A 23,286-nucleotide genomic window follows, 5' to 3' on the forward strand; every position below is an offset into this window, starting at 1 on the left:
ACACGTGAAAAGCCCTTCTTTAGGAATAAAGCGCCAACAAAAAAGATATTGGCTGAATATCCATGGATAAAGGAACTAAATATCGATATATATATATATATATATATATATATATATATATATATATATATATATATATTGATGGATAAACAAAGTGCAAAATCAATTTTTTTAACAGCGGTTAATTGTAGTAGTACTCACCGGGGTGCTTGCTAGATATAAAACACCCCCTGATATGAAAAATCATTATACCTTTAATAAGTAACCATATATAGGCCGAAGTCTTACTTCTCTTTTCGAATACTGCATACACAGTACGCAATTGCTGAGTAACCTATTCTTTAACCGAAACTTGTCTTGAAAATTGAAGTATTGAATGATACTTCCCTCAACCCAAAGAGAATGCCATGGATGTAGGATATTTTTTTGTATTTTTTCACTGAATAATGATCATATATTTAAATGATAAGGTAGCATTTTTTACTCGTAGGTTAGAAATGATTCGCCTAGAGCGGTTAGTGCGAAATAATTTATCAAATAACATCCACGATAGACCGTGAATGATTATTTTATGCCAATAGTTATTATTGTATTAATTTTTGAATTTTTATAATTAAATATCAAAATATCAAAGGAAAGAAGTTTCAACTGACGGTGAGCACGAGGCAGAGGCATTTTTAAAGGTGAATGACCAAATTCAGATATATCGTGTATGGACTATCCGCGAAAGATATATATCTATGCGCAAATAATTATAGTTCATAAATATTTAAAAATTTTCTGAGATTTAAGGAGAGAATTAGTTAAAACATTTAAAGAGAAAACTAAAACAGTAATTTTATACTTCCTAAATCAAAATGCGTCCCTACGCAATGCGTCATTTATTCACTGGTATAAGCTACCAGTGAATGGGAAAAGCACCATCTTAACATGAATAAGAGTAATTTAAGATGACGCTCCGCGTGCAGACGCTTCAATGCTAACTAGAATTTTAAAGTAGAAAACAACAAGGGGTTTTTTTCATTTTCTTTTTCAAGCAACGATCATCTGTTTCAATCATTTCAAAGTATACACATTTCAAATAAATTAACATTCAAATAAAACAATTTTTGCGCAGGACTTTCAAATGGAACCAAATATTTCGCACCTTATTTTATGGAAATTATCTGTCTGCCTGAAATTACTATTGCAATTTATTCGTATGGGGGAAAATAATGAAAATATCCTGATTTGCTTCATTTGACAGCGACTTGAAACTTCCTGGTCTGCGAAGTACTTTTTGTTTTTCGTCTACCTTATGCGTATGCGTGGTAGTCACTTCCTCCCCACACCAAAAGAGAAGAAATATGGGAACCTCCAACATCTTCTATTTATACTTTTCACGACAAGTCATTAGTGGACGGTAAATTCAGTCTGAGTTCGGAATTTCTCCACCATTTCACACCAATAACCTTTTTTTCTCACGAGGGGAGGGAGAGAGGGAAGGGGAGCGTGGTGAGAAAATCGAATTAATAGGATGAAGGAAGTATTTTTATTGCTCAGTCATTATAGAGTCAAGGGGGAGTGATGGGGACGGCGGTGACGGCCATGGGTGGTGGGCGTGTCGGAGGTAGAGTGAAGAGGACGTGAATTGGAATAAAAGGAGAGTTGTGAGAGGGGGGGGACGGAGACGGCGAGTGGACGGAGAAAAAATGTGGAGCGGAGATCGCACCGCCGCTGATGGATCGCATGATATCCGTAAAGCGTGCACCTTATTTAAACGAGTCTCCCCTCACCCATCCTCTCACACTCTTCCCCTTTCTTCCCTTCTCCCAAGAAACAAGCAATTCCCCGGAATGAAGCCGGGAAACTTATGGCGCGGGAGTGAAAAAATGTGAGCGGGATAAAGCACTCCTTCCTTCAGTTTGAAATCTGGAGTGGAAAAAAAGACCTGAAGGATTGAAGGCTCTATTTGGAGCCACGGAGAAAGGGAATAGCCATTGCAAACTTAAGGTAATTAAAGGAAAAATCCACAGGCATGGGTGTCGCTAAAGGCTTTTTTGTCACATTCCATGAAAAATAGAAAACAACAACCACTTATTCCTCCTCTGAATTTTCATTGTATCAAAATTGAAAACTTAGTATAGAAGAAGGAGAAAACTTGGCCACAGTTTAAGAGTACGTAAGATCAAAAATTCTTTGATAAACGAAAACGTTACCTTCTCAACTTTTACTACCTTAAAAATTAACCGAATTGTTCTCGGCTAGAATATATATTGTATTCTATGTGTCTGAAAAATGCGAGTTTTGACATGCAATGGGAATAATACATATAATGAATAAAAATACTCAATAGCCAAAAGATAATTTTTTCAATATATTTGATGACTTGATGACTACCACGCATAAGAAAATAAAACTAGTTTTTCACTGATTCGTCCTTTAGCCTTTTTTCCCCTTAACCTCTATCTTTCGACTTTGATTTTTTGTTAATTTATTTTATGGAAAATAAAAGACACAAGAAAATAATTACATAAATTAAAATTGTATGCAGAATAGTCATATTTAAAAAAAAGTAAATCCTCGTAAATACTCACACGGATGGTATCTAGTACAGGTATTCAAATTTGAAACGGTTAGATCTTTGTAATACCGTCAAATGAATATGGGCTTATACACTCAAACATAAATCGACTGGGCCATAACAAAATCAACTTCAGCAAATTCAGCAGTGTGACAAAGGAATCTTCCTGGATTTAACTGAAATGGCATTATATTTTTAATGAAATAGCTTTGAACAGAATTAATAAGAACATCCGGTAAATGCCTTTTAAGTCGGAAGGGCGTGTTATTGTGATATTCCACGAGTGAGACTCAAGAACCGGGTCCCAAATTTCTACACCAGGATGTGATTATGAAGCTTCATTGAGAAAGTGCCTACAGTAAAGGTCATGCGCTTTGATCAATCCCGAGCGGAGTCGCGCAATTATCTGACGAAAGGAAAGTAAAAGAACCTCGGATGGATTTGAGCCGCCGTGCGTGTTGCGGACCTGACATTGGACGCTATCAGCAAAAGTGCACACGCTTTAAATCGCCATCTCCATCTCACGACCGGTGAGTGTATTCCATTCCAAAAAAGAAAACTATAAATCTTCGCCACTCCATACTGCTAGACCTTCGACGTTATATGACCCTCTTTAAGGTAACGCCGTTCGGGAAATGAAATCACCCACGCCAAAAAATAAAAAAAATGCAATAATGAGAACCGAAAATATCTCGGCTTGCGGCAAAGCTTATTTCTCGCAATAATTTCCAAGTGATTTCGAAGTAGAAAAAAATGTTATTAGGTGACTGCAAATCGTGAGGAGTTGATGAAGAGGAGGTTCAGGCGAACGGGCCTGAACCCGAAGGAAGCGAGGGGTCACAAAAGGAGCGGGTGCGCGAATCGGGTCGAAGCCTCTTGCACATAGGTGCGACTAGGCTGGAGCTAGAAAATGAGGTCGTGGTGTAAGGACGCGAACCTTTTAATACTTGGCGAGCTTTACTTCGAGAGAAGTGAGAGAGGAATAGTATCATGGCTCACGCTTCGTTTGGTGTGGAGGGGTGACAGCAGGAACGTTCCCAGCAACACGAGAGAAGGGAAACGGTGTCGGCGAAGGAGAGAGGGGGGTGGTCGGAGGAAGGAAATTTGAGCGGATGGGACGAGAGGACGGATTATGAAAGGATTAGAGGGAAGTGGGAGAAGAAGTAATGGGAGACGGAAGGAGAGAGGGAGAGATAGGAATATTTTCGCGCATTTGTGTGTGGGGCGAGAGGTGCGGAGAGGGCTATAATGAAACGAGGCGGACCCGTGGTGTTGAGTTATCTCCCATTGGCCACTTGCAGTTCCAGGGGAAGGAGGACAACCGTTTAGGAGTCGGAGAGTACGAATGGGGGAGAGAGAACGAGGGAATAAAGAGGCGAGAGTAAAGGTGGAGGTGAAGAGAGATGAGAGTAGGGGGAGAGAAGGGTAAATGGCGAGGAAAAAGCCGTTCTTCGCCCTCCTACCAGTGCGTTGGATTAGTGAAATACATTAATTGCCGCGGGGGTCATAATAATGAGGAGTAGAGCGATAGACTGCGGTCGGTAATTAAGGGCATGCGAGTGAGGTCAGACTCGGGGCGGAAGGGAGTGGACGGGCGTCGGGAGGGGGGGGTGTGTGGGTGGTAGGGAGCGGAAGGGTTGGAAAGGGGGTAAAAGCGGGGAAGGGGTTTTGAGTGTTCGGAAGAGTGCATTTGGGGTAATCTATATATAATCCATAGGATGATGAAAAAAAAGGACGGCGTGAAAGGTATGAGGCGTTAAAAGTACTAATGGCGAGTTGAATTGCGAAAACGGTTTGATTTTCATTAATATATTCCCGTTATTTACATTTCGTTATTTGCACTCATTATCTCGCAGCTAGAGTTTTTGCTGTGCACACACATTTTTTTTATGTGGCCCAAATGTTTATTTGAAAGATTCGGGCGTACGGGTTTTGCTCCGACCGGTGCTCAGAGACCGATCCGGAGCCCGCGACCCATAAAACTAGGGAGAGGGTAGACGGTCGAGCAAAATATGACTTAAATTAAACTCGAAGTTTATTGCATCACTATTCACATACCCAACGATAGAAATTTAGCCATAAAGCAAGGACTGTAATATGATATCTAGGCATAATTGCACAAATGTAATTACGATCCGTCAATTTTAGAAGTACTACCCAATACTAATGGTATCGGCATAGTGACAGGTAGTACATTTCAATGTTTAGAGTAACTTTCCGTTTGAATAAATTCAAGGATTAATTTAACCCGTTCATTTAATCGGATATTTCAAGGTATTTAGTTCATTAAAACTTTAGCATTTGAATATTTAATCGTGGCATTATTGGTTTTGCCTTGATGGAGAATTTGTATTGAAATAAATGAGCGGTTTTGCACAACTGAAATTTCTTTGCATGAAACTCGCTTTTAAAAAACAAAAGATTTGTTTATCAATTATTCAAATAGTCTGTTTTTTATAAGTATATTCTCGGTTGCTATGCCAATTACGCTATTCAAATTGTAGAGTAATAAAAATTTTAGCGTAACTGTTAGTTCAAAATAAGTAATTATTCAGATCACGTCCTTAGTAGATAGCTTTTACTAACTGGTTCACAACAAATAATATTGATGGGACCATTGAATACGTTATCGGGGACATATTATACAAAACTCTGTAAAAGGTTTTAGGAATTAATGTGCTATCACTACATTTATGGTGTTGAATTTACATTATTCAAACAATCCACATTATTAATCAAAAGTTTGATTATCATCCATTAAGAGAGCGTGTTGCAATTGAGAATTAATGGCGTATTATTATCTGAAACCGTTTTTTGTGAGAAAGAATTTAAAAATTTATGAATAGGACGCCTCGCTTTTGGTATATGAAAAATAAATTATGAAACAAACGTGGATATTTAACACAAACCTTTTTCGAACGAATCAATCGCCTCGGTAGGTAGCCAATGTCTCCACATATCGGCCACTCTCTTGTATGTTGGGTGCCGTCGTGGAGGAAGCTGGTTCTGGGGGTAAAAGTCGTGGTTCCCCAGCACTGGAAACACGAACTGGGATGAAAAGGTGTGCCGCAGGAGGTCCGTCAGGTTCTGCATCACCATCAGGACCTTGTCTGTGCTCAAGTGTTCGTCGTTCACGTGAGCTATGTCATCACTGTAAAGAAAGACATGGTCTGAGATAATTTTAGCTTCTTACACGCACATTTCCATAATTATTACAATATTATTTTTAAATGTCTAAAATCGATGGCCAAAATGTAACGATCCTATTCAGTTGATTACATTATTATTTTTTGGAGCATATAAAACTGGATTTTTTGTGATTCCGTCTCCCCCGTCTCTCTTATAAAGTTACAAATCCATGATGATTCAACACAGAATATAACCCAAAACCACGTCCTAAGTCAGTAGTTCTAACATAGTGGCGTTTACGATAGTGCCTGGATCTAGAAAACTATATTATAATATTTTCAGTTTAATAGGACAGAGCTACTATTAGTACTTCAAAAAACGATAAACGCTGAAGGTTGAAGAATGTCTGAAGTTTTTGAAAAAGCAGTGTAAAAAATTCATATTTTATGATTTTCCTAATTTATTATCAAAATTTTAGTGACCAAATTAGCCAAAAAACTAAATATAATTTCAAAGATTTACATGTGATGCACATTTGATTCACATATGATGTCAATCGTGCGCACTTTTACTCAGCTAGTGCACTGATTGGGATACTTTAATGTGAAAAACCTTTTCAAAAGAAGGGAAAAATATCATTAAATGGTTTTAAGTTCTATTTATATTCAAGTATTTTCAATCATCCGTCAGAGAAGAACTGCATCCAGATTCGCATAGGAGTTATAATCAATTCAAAACATTAATTTTCAATTATTTTTTCCGCCAACAATATCGCAAGATAAGCGAAAAAATAAGAGTTAACGTGAAGCATAAAATTTTCATTTGATACATACTGCATTTACAAGCACTTTAGGCCTAGGAGTTTGGGTATTATATTAAAAATATGTTCAACTTAAAAAAGAACAAAAACGAACAGTTCGACATTAAACATTCGGAGTCTATGGAATGAGTACTGCTGGCCATGCAAAGTAGAAGGGTATCCCAAAAATATGGTAGATAAAATAAAGAGAAGCATCACTTAGTGGCTGCCATGCCGCCTTAAAATGAGGCGGTTCTGCAATACATAGTTGAAAATATTATGATGAAGAGGAACTAAATCCTATTTTAGTGAGATATATTTTAAATGAAACGAGAAATAGGAATGCCACTAGTTTAATCAATTAAGAAAAAATACGGAAAAATAATCAAAACAAACATATGGTACACTTGCTCAACCCTTTTCTTCCTGCATAATTATATAATTTAAAAATTTTACACGCATGTCCACGCAACTTGAAGGTTGAACGTTGAAAGTCGAAGATCAAAAATTGATATCGGTGACATAATTATACTTTACGAGCAGGAAATGAATAACGAAATGGACATCCATGCAACTTAGAGTAGACTTTTCAGGAAAGTTCCATCCCATTAATGTTCCACTCGGAACCGAAGCCATCAACGTTTTTTCACGATATTCCTTTCAGAACCGAGGGAGATTCTTACTCTTCTCCAAGAGAGAGGTATAGAGAAATGATTTCTCCGAGACTCAAGTAAAGGGGGCGTCGGTAGTCACCGAAGATCTCTCCTCCATCGCGGTGGTGGCCATTGTCCGCTCCTGGACATTGCTCCGAGATCCCCCCCCTCCTTTGGCTTGAGGACGAGAACTCCGTGGCTTACGGGTGCCCAGAGCCCGACACCACGCGGGGAGAGGCTCCCCGCTCCCCTCGGGATTGCTCCGCCGAGTGAGAGATGAAAAGGAGACCGAGGGATGGTGGGCGCTTGAGGATGGTGGAGCGGAGCAAGTGGAGGCGGAGAAGAAGAAACAGGGTAGTGGGGGTCTTCGAACGGAATCGTGATGCCAGCGCCACGGCGGGAGTCTTTCCCTCCGCGCGGGGGCAGGGGATGGAGCGAGGGGAAGAACTTACTAATGCTCCCCTTCCTCCCAGCCTTTCCCGCCACCCCATCCCCCATCCTCACGTTTTATTCCGCCGCCTCTTCCGCGCCATTAAACATCCGTTACGATTCAAATCGTCGTTTTGTGTATATCGCGCGGGGGGGGGGGAGACTCCTTGGATTACAGGAAAGCAATTGCTCCCGGGGGCCATAAATTCAGATGGAAAAAAATTGGAGTAAGAGGGGAGAGGCCGGTCGAAAAAATATATTTGCAAAAAAATGGGGGAAGGTTGGAAAAGGGGTTGGGGATTATTTAATTCTAGTTGGGGGGGAAGAGGTGGGGGATGACAAATGAAGATCGGCAGGAGGAAAAAGAGGAAGGCCGGTACAAATTTGAAGTGAGACGAAAGTGCGATAAAATAAAATAAAAACAATAATGGGAAAGGGACTAAACGTCGGTGACGCCGAGGAGAACGGAGGCGGCGAAAGGGGGATTGAGAAGTATCAGGAATGGAGATTATCGGAGGATGAGGGAAGACACTCGCTAATTCCCGCATTTCAATGAATTTCCGGAAGGACAAAGACCCAAACGATTGTTACTTCAAGCACGATGGTTGTATGTACCTCACAAAGTTTACTTTATGCCTTGAAGTCGGCCATAAAACCTTGTCATAATTCAAGGGAAAATGGAACGAAGGGTGTTCATGTTCCTACCTGATGGGAGAGGGACTTCTAAATTGGAAGAGTTAATATTTTTGGCTAAGACCCATTTGTATGGATTTTAGCCAAATTTAGCTACAGAGCTTGCTTTAACAAATATAAAGCATATTTTTTTGATGGATACTGATGACCTAAGTTTATTTACTAAAAATATTGCCTCAATATACAATAAGTTATAATACTAAATGCATTTGTAGCAGAGAAAGACGCTGAATGTGACGTAAACGATTGATTTCAGTTAATACTTTTACCAGGGTAATTTCATCTAGCATCACATATAATTACATCTCATACTCATATGATTACATCTAACATCGTATATACTTACGTAATATTTGCCAATTAAGTACGTACAAGTTGACTTTTGTTGGAAGCATTGATTAAAACAATGTAATTATGCTCTTTGGCTTTCTACAGGTATATTGAGTATCTGTGTTATAAATAGATCCGTCCGAGGAGAGTATCATTTATTATTTTTTCAATTTTTTTCACACAGACTAGTCAAATACCATTAAATTCATAGTACCGCTGCAATGATTTCCGGTTAGGACTACTCAACTGATTAAACAAATGATAATTTATCGCTGTAGTATAATTATTAAGTACATTAGAGTGAATGAATTCACAAGCAAATTTCTGGTAATGCCGCCCCATTTGTATTAGAAAATATGATAGCAGTTATAAAGTTTTAAAAATGAACTCCAACGCTAATGGATTTTGGAGCTGCTGTTTTTAGTCAACTACGCGTGGTAGCAAGGCTCCAAACATTTGAATATAGTTTCTTGAAAATATTTTCCCTTTTCCAATTCTATGTCTATATTTATATGTTCCCAGCTGTAATACATACTGCAGAGTTTCGAAGGGCATACTTGTAGATGTGGATGGATCTAGATTCACGGGACATGTAAGAAAAATCGTTTTACGCGTCTTATGAGGGACTCCCGCCCTACCGTGCCACCATCCCAAACGTCTAGCCCACAAAGGGACTCCTCTTCCCGAGAAGGTACTGCTGAAACCCTTCTTCATCTTCCCGCCGTCCTTTTATCAAAGTGGATTACGCGCTGGCCATTATGGTAATGGCGGGGAAGTCCTCGAGTAGATTTCGTACACGGCGCATCACGAATTTCCCACGCTTCAAAAGAGCCGAAAAAGACGGGACGCCTCTTTTAAGGGAGATTCCCTTCTCGAATGGAATGGCATCCCCGCATACCGCTGCTTAATGGTTTTTATGAACTAGTTTCCCTATCTCGCTGCACTATTCGACTCGAGTCAAAAAACAGACCCTCGCACCCACCCACCACCACCATACCCCTCTTCTGCTGCTGATAAAGAGTCACGCCTGCTCGAGGCTTACTGACCTATTTCGAGCGACGTTCCACAGCTGTGAGCATTAGAAGTCCATGAAATATTGACAAGCGCCAGATGAATCAAGAAATGATTTCTAGGTGCCATCAGAATAGCAAGATATTCACGCTAAAATTTTCAAATGCGTTTCAATGAAAGTCGAGAGCATGATTGAACGTATGAAACTTATTTCGCTTGGGTTCGATTCAACTTACAAACACGACGGAGTATTTGGAGAAATATTTGTGGTGGTATTTAGAAGAAACAAAATACCATGAATGTTAATTAATAAAATAAATAAAAACGATTGATTACTCGTGATCAATCACAATGACATCATCAGCGGGTATATTTTTGTGGTTCAACTATGAGTTAATGCCCCTACACTGTAAAATACACACTTTCATCTTTCGAGTAAAGAGTTTAGACAATTCTTTAAGGAAATTGAGGAATATAAATAAAAATACAACAAAATTCTATGCCCAATCTGAGAGATGCCGGATTTCTGCAAGTAGGAGAGGCTCAGAGGTTCTTCACATGAGTGAATGCGGAATCCATTCAGGAACTATCGTTTAATAGCAGACGTGGAAAAAACCACGAACACTACGTCAACGCCTGCAGCAGTAGAATGGAGAGTACAAACCTTTATTCCAAAGAGTAGAAGCGCAACACTTCTTTCCCCAACATTGATTTAATACCTGGCATAAAGTGACCCTCTGGAGTACTGAGGAGGAAAACTGGTCTCTATCTGCAACTCCAGACGGGGATCGCACCAAAAGGTTCATCAATGAAGTGTGTCATTCGATTTAGTATTGAGACTTGAACTACCGGGTAACTTCGAACATATGGAAGATTTGCACGACTTAAAGCAGACGTGTGCATGGAACTGGAAGACTATAATTAACCTTGCTTTTTTGAAGATAATTATTACGACATTTATGTGCTCATAGAGAAGAAAGAAAACCATATTAAGGTGGCGAATACTTTAAAAGATGGTTAAAAAAACAATGGGGAACATAATCAATTTCCAGTTATTTTCACATCAATTACGTTCACATTTAAATGATGTGATTTAAAAATTTTAAAATTGATGGGGGACCATTTATAATGGGACTTTTTTTTCTACCTCGTCATTAGGTAAATTTAGAATCTCCATTACGCCTTCGAGAGATAATTGCTTCCGCAATCTTCATCATTTGTTATGGCCGATTTTATTCTATGGCGGGACCAAAAAATTAAGTCATTACCGAAATGTTTCAGCGCGGCAAATCCAAAAAGAACAAATTATCATTTTAACTAAGCGCCTCTTTTTCCGGGTCATCCATTTAACGTCATATGGAGACGTGAATCGATTAAAATCTTATATACATGGATGGATTCATCTCTTCACATTGCTAAGTCTGATCATTTTCTCTTCTTATCGAATTAACCAGAGACCTTCCAGGACATAAACTCAGAATGTGAAGATTCGGCTCATTCCAAAAAAGTTATAATTAAACTGTAAATTAACTTCATAAAACATTTAGTTTAACTCGTTATGACATCCCTCCGCTGCACTAGTTCCCATTTAACTTTAATGAAATAGCCTTGGATGTTATTAATATTGAAAAAAGTTAGCGAAAAGTCATAACGTATGAAAAGGTAAAACGTTTTATTTTACTTCATCTCCAACACTGAGTAAATGCTACTCGGAAGAATCTTTATCAGTGAAATGAATGACGCCCATGTAAATATGTATAGAGAAAAAATTCTATTTGAGAAATAATTATTATAATTTGATAATTCACATCAAAATACAATATTAAAAATATCACTTTTTCATTTGATCATTTTAATGACTTAAAAGATAAAAGGTATTTCAATGGATATTTTTTGACAGATTTTTCTAAAAGGAAATTGAGATTTACAAGGAAAGACCTCATCATAGATGAGAATGCAAGATTGAAAGATACATTAAATATGAAAACATGAATTGATAACTTATAATATTTTTTAACGTTATTTGATTAAAAGTATGATTCAGAATAATGTATTTATTATATTATTACGATTATGCTACTGGATTTATTGTGTTACTGAGGCAGTGAAAAAGTTTAAAAGTCACAAATTATAGTTATTTTTAATATTGGAGTATCCCTTTGATTTTTAATTTCATTATTGAAAATACAAAAGTTGGGACGTTCATTTTCCATTATCGCAAGGAGGATAATCATGACCGAAATCGTGTTTTGGAGAAGAAAAAGGAAACAATGCAGTGTTGAACTTATTGACTATTTATAAGCATAAGTTGTTAGTGATGCACGTTTTATGGGAAAATGTAATAGTTAAGTGCGAATATTTTGTGGATTTTAGGAGCCTGCATTAGTTAGTTTATATGCTCTAAAACTAATTCAAATTACAACTAATTTAATAAGGCTATAGTATTTCTGTGATTATCATAACACAACCATAGATAAAATAAACTCCCTTAATGCCCATTTTTAGAGACGATGAATTTAAAATAAAGAGTAATCGTCTAAAATAGTTTTATACGATGAGTTTTATCAGAACAAAACGTACACTACTATGTGTTTTTAATGCAATAAAAAAATAATTATTCCATTTATAACATTCATAATATCTACCTGTGTGTTACTATAGGAATACAAAATAGGAACATTTTCACACGAAATATCTAGCCGTTTACCATAGCTTTTGTTAAAAGTAAAATATTATGAATAATGCATTAATACAAGTAAACGCAATTTGTGATCAAAATTATTATTTACGAGGAAATTGAATACATTCTTCATTGTTCTTTGGTGTGAAGAGGGCTAATAAAAGCACAACATAAATTTAAAATATTTTCAAGCATGAAGAGTAGTACCGAATGATGGCGCTTTACTATTTGAGAATACTTGGAATGCTACAATTCTAAATACAAGTGGAAGACAAATGGTAGATCCTATTAAGATGTGGTGCGGGGTATTTTGGCAGTAAAGGTCGAGAAAGTCCCATTGCACCCGAGGGCTTACATACAAAATACTCCTTGTCTAGTCTTTAGTCTGGAGCAGAGAATGGGGGAGAGGGAATATTCTGCTCCTGTTTATATACCGTCGATACCGAAAGAGGCAAAGGGAAGTGTTTTTCCCCCTTCCTCCTGGGCCGTGGGGCAAAAGGGAATAGGGGAGCGGGAATGAATGGAAAGGGTGTGAGGGTGAAGGGAGGCGCCTTGCGCTGGGAAGGGATAGGAGGGCAGCAGAAGGGACTATAAAAATGCAATTGGGCGATGGACCATGGGAGCCGCTGGGGAAGGAGACGAAATTACATCGCCTAAGTCCCAACCATTCGTGGGGAAGGAGGAGGAGGGGGGAAATGGGTGCAGAAACGAGGGAATTGCTGAGAGGGATGGATGAGAGGGAGGGTGGTGGTGGTACGACGGGGTGGAGTCCGGAAGGGTAGACGAAGAAGAGGGGAGGGGGCGACTTCCTGAGGACGGATAGAGATAGACGTTGTTGATTTGAGGATGAGAGAGGAGTTAACGAGGTGAATGTCGATGTGCCTCTAAATTCGATCTTCCGCAAACATTCGATTCGTTTCTCATTTCCTGAAGTGTAAGAAAGTTGGTAATGGTACGACTTTCGGTTTGCTGTCACCCACTGCCCGTTGCATTTGAGTAATAGCGAGCAAGAGGTGACGATTAAAGCATAGGAATACATACTATAGTGTACCCTTGCCACATATTGATACGACTGGTAGGTTCTATGGGGGCTATGTGTAGTCATGAGATCCGTCTACTCAAGTTTCTCCTTCTAATTCTTATCACTGACTTACTCGGGGTTATGTGATCATCCCGAAAGAGGAAACAAAAGCGACGCAGACAGTAGGACCAAATGTTGGTACGGAGTGACCAGCGCTCCTGTTTCCTATGAAAGAACTATGAATGTTGCAATCTATTTATAAAAATTATCTTATTATGGTCCCAGATAATAAAATCTGTGGAAAAGTATAAGTATTTCCCTTTATTATGGATATTAAATATTTCCACGAAGTGAAGCCTGAAACAATAGAATAAATTATCTTATACTTTTATTGGACAAAGACTAACTGTTACACTTTTTGCTTTTTTATAATAATTTTTTTAATAAAAACCCTTGTATTTTCCTGGAATTTTATGTGATTGTATAAATCTAATAAAATGTATCCTTTAAGATTGTGACAAAATATCACAATCATATCATCAATGAGGTTAAATGAATTGGTTTTGCATGTGGTTTTATTCTAGTTGACGGGTGGTAAACTAATGCCCCTCGCTCTATATATTCTAATTGCCCTAGCCTAAACACCGTGCTAACATTCCCTACTTTAACTAATTTGATATGCTGTGCTGCTACTGTGGGTTTTGATCTGAAAGGATATCTTGAGATGACGACCGCGAAAGCCTTGACTCCCTCGCTACCGGGCATGACACACGGTCCCGTAGTTGCTAGCACTAAGTTCCTCTAGTAAGAGATAAAAGACTTATATGAGTAATAAATATATAAGTATTTTCATAGAATTCGAATGCGTCCTTTTCCTTCCCTCTTTACGTTATCTTTGAGACAAAATTATTTACGTGGTCATGGGTTTTGGTCCAGTGCATGACTTCACGCCCAGCGGAGGAAGTAGATTAGTCGGAAGTCATTCACTTTTATTCAAAGAAAATACTTCACGCGATGGATGAAAAAAACCAGTTTTGGAAATATTGATCAATTGCATGTAGATGATTACGGAAAACATGAACGAAAGTATGATAACTCTTATACAGCTTCATTAACATTTGACCCTAGCATCGAGCTCACTAGAATGAAATGCACTGTATTCTTTTTAATTATATGGAATTCCATCTAATATAGTTATTTAAATTTTAGGAATAATGTGTTGGTTATAAATAATGAAGGAAAGTGATATAACACTGGACGGAGGGAGCAATATAGATATTTTAAGTCGGTGAAAGCGGTGTTCTACAAAAACATAAAACCTATAATCATAGTTTGGATTGAGGAAGGATTGAGAAAGAATCTATTTCGAACTTTTCTTGAAGTACGCTGTTTTATGGCTATAAAGCCCCAAGAAACATACCCACATTACGAAACTGTTTGGGATTTGAGAACGTTTGTAACAATAAATTGCATGGCCTGAAATGGTGAAGGGTGAGGAAGTGATAAGAAGAAAGGTGACAAATAGAATTTATAGAGAGTGATAGAGACGTTAAGGGTACACACATGGGACGGTTTTCATTATAAAACGAATCGTAATGTATCTTACTGAAAGGAAAAACTGCGGAAGTAGACATGCATCAAATGATTTGGGCGCGAAAGTTACGCCGACCTAAAGGGGATGTCCGATATAAGCGAGCACAGAGGTAGTGATACAAATCAATCTAAATACGAATGATCCAAAGAAGCAGAGGTAGGCTAATTAAAACTCTGATGAGATAAGAAAACGTCTATCTATCGTATATCTCGTATATTGATAATACCTAATATTAACACGTAGAGCAAAAACACTTATGAAGACCCACATAGGTACCAAGACCTACTCGAAATATGAAACAGACTGTTTTGTTGGATAAACAAAGTAAATATATCAAAATATTAGTAAGGGCTTTAATTTATGACAAAGCTCTTTATTAAGACGAAGTATGGTGTTTTAGGGAAGAGATAGAGTGAAAATTGGAGGATTTCAAGGTGTAGATATTGTAAAGATTGGAGAAAATGAGTCGGACAAAGGGGAGGACAATATTTTAAGTTTTAATCAGTATAGTAAAAGGGAGTTAGTAACTGGAGGAAATCAGAAAAAGGCAGTGATATTATGTGGACTGTGTATTTATAGGGGGTGGAATGCTTAAGGTTGAGATGATGGAGGTAAAATAATTTAGGGAGAATATTGTCTAAGCATACTAGACGAAGGAAGAAAGTAGGTTATTTTAGACAGCATGATGGTGTGCAGAAGTCCCAAAGAATTGAAGAAAACAATAATAAAGGACAGAGAAGCACATTTTCTCGATAAGTTTACAGTGGCCAGGGACCGAAAAACCTATTTACAAATCAGTATAATAATTTAATAAATGAAACTTCTTATCGCGTCGATACCAAATAATATTTTTCTATCATGGCGCGATGACCCTTAAAACAGTTTAATATTGGAAGAAATATTTTGGGAACGCTAATGCATACAAACTATGTGATCCAAATGGGGTAATATATAAAAAAATTAATCATACAATTTATTTGAATGAAAAACGTCTTAACACAACGAAATACTAACAGTAAATGTTAAATTTCGATCTTAATCGTATTAGTGTTAATAATTTAACGCTAATAATAGATAAATAGTTTAAATAAAATAATAAACTTTTATCATTGTGCAGTACCGAAGTCAAAATAATCGGGAATTTAATTTCTATAATATAATAATTTTATTTTGAAGTTCGGCTGATTGGTTTAATTAATATCCAGCCAAGATACTCAAAAAATATAAAATAACTTGGAGGTCTGCATTAAAATTATTTAAAGTATAAAAAACAGTTCAACTAAGAATATTCTAGAGGGTGCCTTATGATATGCAAAGTATCTAGTAATGAAAACAATTAATGCCAATTCATTAACGATTTCTCCGCAAGAAAAAACTTCAACACACTTTATCCAACTTTCAACACCGCTGAAAGAACTATTTTGAGAAGGTATTGAAACCTAGTTTCGGTTAATGACTTCAAAAAATGGGAGACCGGAAGTCTCATCTTTTCTGTACTAACTGCGTAATTATTCAATTTGGAGATGCAAGAAGGGCACTCAAATTGGACCAGTCATTATAGATTCCCCAGCCCTTGGTTTTCCTCCGCAATTCTAAGGAATATTTGAGCGCAATAATTATCCTAACCAAACACATTTTACAGCCATAATTCACCTCATAAATAAATGCTTTCCAAGAATCCCTAGCAGGTAAAAAAAATGGAATTTTAACTAGTTCATTTGAGAATTCAGACAAAATACTCCCATGCGCGAGTATTACATTAAGTAACCCTCGAGAAGTATCCTTCTCAATTTGACCAAAGCGTCCTTACCACCTCATCTATCATCTACGAGTTTATTTCCCCAGCTACCTTCCAGGACTCTCTCGAACTATTTGGAACTCCATTATTTACCCTTAACCTCTCTTAAGTTATTTTTTTGTGTTCGCCACCTCAAATCCTTAACTCTGCACATTCTAGATATGGTGCATAATCTAACAATACTATTTGCATAGGTTTAAGAGACTGAATATTTACTACTTCAAAATATACAGGAAACTATGTATAAGGGAATAATCTGCCATTAAACTGAGTAAAAACCATCTAAGAAAGCATTTGACTCTTTAGCAACAATATTATCTATGGTCACAGGCGTATGACTGAAATTATATACTAAATAACACAAAAATAGGCTTTCAAAACTTTGTTTTTTAAATATTTTCGGTGGTACAACTTTTTTCAATGGATAGAAGAATAACTTTTGTGAATATTTTTCCTAAATTTGTGTGCACGTAGGTTAATGTTTATAAATATTCATACATGTGCATTCTTATATATTTTAGAGCGATCTATTTAGCATGAGGAATACATTTTGAAGAAATCCATATTAATGGCATCACTTACCAGGATAAATTCCTCTAAAATTAAAATCATTCATTGTTCTTAGCAAATTGTTATAAAAATTAATAATTTTTAACAGCCTTATATGTAATGCGAATAATCCTCCGAAGTTACTTATAATTAGCAAAAAGTATATATCTCGTTATGATGACAGAACATTTTTTTCACTACGCTCCTATTTGTCATAAATTCATTTAATTTGATTGGATGTTTTTCTGTGCCTATCGTTGTTTCGGTGATCTCTCTACCAACAAAAACTACACCTAGAACTGTAACTCTTTCGTAAATTATCATTCGTGAAATAATACTATACATAGGATTTAGGACTATGGTCTTTTACGATGGCTAAAACATCCCTTCACATTTCAATGAATTTCCATTACTCTTACGTAATAACCAATCTACTAAAATATAAAAAAAGTATTTCAGAAGAATTCCTAGGACACTTACTTCCAAGAAATTCTGACAGATAAACAATGATGGGTATTTACAAAAACAATCACACGAAATACACGCTGGTCATCAATAAATTTTTGAAGCAACTCAACACATTTCATTTTTATCTACCCAGATTTCTTAACACTGGAATCTGTCACCATTTGCTTTACATTCCCATTACGGAGTCCTTCTATGTGATTCTTCCCATTCTTCACTGAAAAGCACTTAAAAGCAGTTCGGCTGAACGGTTGGTTTAATAGGTGAGGGGAGAACTCATTGAGCACTAAGTCGAATGGCATGTGGATTCCGCGTTTTACGGGGAGGGAATCATTTCCTTTCCCTTTACTGTCCACGGATTCCCAGGAAAACCTAGTTACTGGAATAGGACATTGCTTGGGTTTAGCTTGGAGGTCCAGAGGGTTTATCCGGATTCGAAACAGTCACAGCCCGGCCAGTAACCAAACGCTATACCCGGCCAATTTGTTGGGCATGTATACACATGTATACTGTGTGAAATTCATTCCCTTCAATATTACATACACAATATTCATTCGTGGAACATTAGAGGGACCTTAGTGCTGCTTCCTCAGTCGTTTCATTAAAGATGTTCTACGCTAGAAAGGTAGATGTTTAAAGAACGATCCTTAAAAACGATGATTTTCTATGTTTAGATTATTGGATACTTCCAAATTCCTCACAAGAGGAATTTAGCGGCAGGTTTTCTTGCTTTTCATTTAAATCCATACTTTCATTTCATTGAAACTATATTGAACTCATTGAACATACATTGTTTTGATGACGTTATCGAAGAGAATACATGGTTTCATGAAAAGCAAAGAAGTTCTGAAAAAATAGATTTATTTCAGATATTGCCAAAATGCCTCAAAATTCTTCAAAATATGAATACATACCTTAACTGTCGACACACTTAGGCCAGCGGCTCTTTCACGACTTGATAGGCTTCCTGGTAGGAGAATTCCGGGAGGTTCTTAAGGGTACGCGTGCAAGCGGCATTTAGGTTCCCATAGTGGAGTCCTTTGAGGGAGGATTTCACTTTTAGGAATAGTAAATGGTCTGCCTATGCAAATTCTGGACTGTAAGGGGGTTGAAGAATCATCGGGATGACGATGCAGAAGGTCTCCGTAAGGCAGACACTCGACTCAGCTTTTGGTCACCGGTCATGAACTTCGGGACGAGTTTAGCGCAGGTCTATCGCATCGCCAAATGGTTAGCGATAATGGAGTGCACCGTCGTCTTATCAAAGCCAATACGATGAAATCATGCGTACACTTAACCGACGTACTGAATTTAAAAATAATTTTATTTTTTTATTTCTTTATTTATTTAAGCACCCTGCAATCCACCATAGGGTGTGGGGCAGGGAATGAATTCACACCAGACTAATTTTGACCCGGAAATGACCCTACCGCGGTCCTACAATATTATTATAATCCGTTATAGTTTGTTGAAAAAATAATATCTTAAATCTGTTCTAAACTTTATCTCTCTAATTTCAATAGCATGATCTCTTCTACTATAGTATGATGGGGTTATAATGCATTTTCAACATCTCTGATAAAGAGTCGTCCTTCCAATTGATGCAGGAGATTTTATCTATAATTTAACCATCTCTCCGGAAGTGATTCCCAGCCTAGCTCCTCTAATATTTTGGATAAACCACTAAGTTTATCATAAAAAGGTTTTACAAATTTAACTCCTCGATGGTGTATGAGATCCAGTTCGGCAATTAATCCAACTGCATGAGAATCCCATGCACAGTTTCCATTATAAAAGTAATGTGCGTTCTCTGAGATAAATATATTTTTCGATCGCACTTGTACAAACGCTTAAAATTCTTCAAAATACTCTCCCCCTGCATTAATACACTTACGGAGACGTGTCTGCTACTCCTGGAAGGCACCCTGACACTTTTCGACGGCAAGGTCACTCAGGAACGTTGTAAAATGCTTATGGATATTTTCCACGGTCTCCCCAAGCTCTCCTTTCAGCTCTCTTCAGTAGAGGAAATTAAAAAAGTCGCTCGAAGCCAAGTTGGTACTGTAGGGGGCTTGGGGACCATCCGGGATGGTGCTCCGGGCCAGGAAGTTACCAACAATGAAGGCAGTGTGGCTGGGGGTATTGTCATGGTGGAGTCTAACCGTGTCTTCGATGGCAGCCCTCACGCGCACTACGCGGCGTTCCAATCTCTTGAGCACCTCCGAGTAAAAGGCTGAGTTAAAATTTTTTCCCTGCGGTAAAAAATCAAAATGGACGATCTATCGGACTTAAAAGAATACAATGAGCATCGTTTTGATGCGAGACTTGCTCGTTCGCGCTTTCTTGAGGCAGGGGGATCATTTATTATACCACTCGCTGTCCTGCCTTTTCAATTCTGGGTCGTAGTCAAACGTCCAGGTTTCGTCTCCCGTTACGATAGAGTTAAGAAATTCCGGCTCATTTTAAATGACATTCAACAATCCTCGACTGCGCGAAACTCGAAGTTCTTTCTGGTCTTCCGTCAATACTTTCAGCAAAGCTTTGCGCAGATCTTGCGAATTTCCAGATTACTATCCCATGTACCCCAAATATAGACATGTGCGGGGAACTAGCAATGCTGGATGCCCAATCGACGGTCGGATACAGAACTTCGCGCAAACAATTGACGCTTTCTTCGGTTCTGGCCTTTACTGGGTGTCCAGAAGGGGTTCATCGGCGAACTCCTCCCAGTCCTCCCTGAGCCACCTCCCGGACCGTTGCCTTGAAATGCAGTCATCCTTGAAGGCCTCTTGAAGCATCTGGAATGTTCCGGTTGCATTCTTTCAAAGTTGCACGCAAAACTTGAATGCGTATTGTCGTTCAGGCTAACACTTGCATCGCCGCGTTACAAAGCCGAAAAACACAATTCACACGGAGGAGCACCATTACACTCAGATTATTTGGAGAAAACTGGTGACCAGCTGTGTTGGAAGAGCCGACCTTCCACCACATTTCTGGACCAGGTTTACTGCACTGTCATGAATAGTCATGTCACAATAAAAAATACGCATTACTTTCATAAATGCTTATGTACTTGCAGCATATTCTAAATGAGGTAAAACCAGTGTAAGATAATATTTCGCTTTGACCTTTCGTATCACATTTGCCCATTACTCTTCTAATGAATCCTAATTTTTTGTCAGCTTATCCACATATACCCCGCATGTGTTTCACCGAGGAGAGGTCGTGAGTCAGGGTAACGCCTAGGCATTTTTCCACGCACACGCTAAGTAAAAATTGTTACCGATACTTTTAATAAAAAAACTTGTACATCAGTTAGCTTCTTCCACATCTACCTAGCATAATTTCCAACTTGTTAACTTGTATTTCAACAATTTTTTGATATTTTATGCTTATGCCAGAAGTCCTTGCAATTAGGAATGAAAGTTCAGTATAAATTATTCAATATGCATGCGATGAAAAATTGTTTCTCTCAATGAAATGATATTAGCAAATGAATTTTACAAGCTGGTTTGCAATGAAAGTCAAAAAGGAAAAATGAGATCATCTTTCGGAGGGGGGAAAATATCGCAATGCCTTTCTCCTCCTCTGCCTCGCACTTCAAAATTTCCTGATATCGTTCTCCCTTCTATATGCGCAAAACTGCTCTGTGCACTCATTATAGGAAGAGTGAAAAATTCAGTGTCTGCTTAAATTTTCACGGTTCATTTGCCAACTCATATCCACCCATCCGGTCCAGCGCTCCCTTTTACTTTATTAACCCTGTAAGTGCCGCCATATACCTGGTTATCATACTGGACGCAAAAAACGGGACCTGCATTATTTCCTAGTGATCTGTGAACTTGCCATCGACGAATATGAGGCCGGGTTAAAAATGAAGTGGATATCAATTTATCACTGTATTACCGTAAAAATAACAATAATAGTACAGTGTACATTGAATTAATGTTGAGTTTTATGTAGTCCAATATTACCCATACCATCGACAAGTGTGTTACAAAAATATTGTTTCGGAAATTTGTGATCATTTATCCGGTTTAATTTCACGACAACCGCGTGAAATGATCCCAAATCATTGTTGAAAACTGATATTTCCTTTAATAATCATCCATCAATCTCCCCATATACTTCCTGAGCTCAAAATTAAACAAAAAGTATTGAAAAAACACTTTTGGGGATAGTATTTTTTACATAATTCAGATTTTTACTACATTGGGCTTTTAATATATTCATTCGATAGTCCTATGGTAAAACTCTGCCCTAAAAATGGCAATAGCATTATTCCTCTATTCATTAGGGAAGACTTGAGTAATTGTACAAGTATATTTTCGATTTAAGCTGTCTTTTTATCTTAATTTCTTTTAGAATTTTGCTACCTTAATTTGCACTTCATTTCTTATTTATTATTCCAGTTATTACTTTAACTCCCCTCCAATATGGACCCAATTTTCTATTCCTGTAATTGTATATCTTCATTTTGTTCATCTTAAGGAGCTTTTCACATTTCAATGTTTAACTAGCTTTTTTATCATTTAATTCTCTGTACTGCCTCCTTTATCCTGGGTAAATGTTTTCTATTTTTGCTTTCTTTTGTCTTCCCCCTCATCTCTCCTGTGGTTGAAGACTTCTTCATTGCCTTTAACACTTCTTAATTTCTTTTCAGTATTTGTGACATATTCTCTATGATAGTCCCTTACCTCTTCTACTGTACCTATCTCTTTGTGCTATCTTAGAAACCTAGAGGCTGATTCTGGAAAGTCCTTCTATTTTGTTCAGAACACAGTGTCTATATTCTACTTTATTGGCCGTAATTTTCTTTTTTGACCTTGATGTTTCATTCCATCAGAAATAAATTATGATCCAAATTCCTCTCTAAGCAATACATGTTTGAAGCGGTATTCAGAAGCGTTATTGATTTTCCACAGATAATTTAAAAACTAAATTAAAAAAAGGTTCGTTTAATTTTAATCGAACCAACACTTGATTTGGGAACATTTGGGAAGTTTTTGGTCGCTCATGAAATGTTGTTCATAAGGACGTATTTAATGGTAAAGCCCACATTTTTCTTGAAATATGAAGTACTTGAAAAAGTTAAAGGACTTAAATGTTAGCACGACGTTTAAAATTCAATAAATCATAGGAATGTAAATTAACTGGTTCCGCTTTAACAGGTAAACATATCCGACACATGAACAGAGATGGCACTTTATCAAAACTTGATTCATTTTTCGTTCAAATGAAACATGTAACGAAAAAATCATTTCTCCATAATATTCCTATTAAGTTAGGTAGTATTTTAGCCAAAACCTCTTTAAGATGCACTTCCGAATTTTTATACATAATGTTTTGCAGTAGGAATTCATAATATTCGCGTTATATGCTGATGAAAGTACTAGTTTATGCGTCAATATTTCTTGATCGATATATATATATATATATATATATATATATATATATATATATATAATTGCTTTGATACTGGTGTATTAGCACAACTTTTCCATAAACTTGAGAGTATTTACCATGATAACATCTCCAAGTGGATTTAAAGTGGATGATTTAGATTGGTGAA

At 37.4% G+C, this 23,286-nt stretch overlaps 1 protein-coding gene across 1 annotated transcript in view; it reads right to left on the bottom strand.

Annotated features, from left to right (window-relative positions):
• LOC139701164 (acid sphingomyelinase-like phosphodiesterase 3b) overlaps positions 1-23,286 on the bottom strand; it is a 1,047,894-nt gene that overhangs the window by 5,511 nt on the left and 1,019,097 nt on the right. Inside the window, exon 7 of the mRNA XM_071599739.1 lies at positions 5,473-5,714. Within this exon, the coding sequence (XP_071455840.1) occupies positions 5,473-5,714 (242 nt within the window). The remainder of the gene's footprint in view (positions 1-5,472; positions 5,715-23,286) is intronic.

This window comes from Hetaerina americana, unplaced genomic scaffold (genome assembly GCF_022747635.1).
Source record: "Hetaerina americana unplaced genomic scaffold, ioHetAmer1.1.p SCAF_11, whole genome shotgun sequence".
NCBI classification, from domain to species: Eukaryota; Metazoa; Arthropoda; class Insecta; order Odonata; family Calopterygidae; genus Hetaerina; species Hetaerina americana.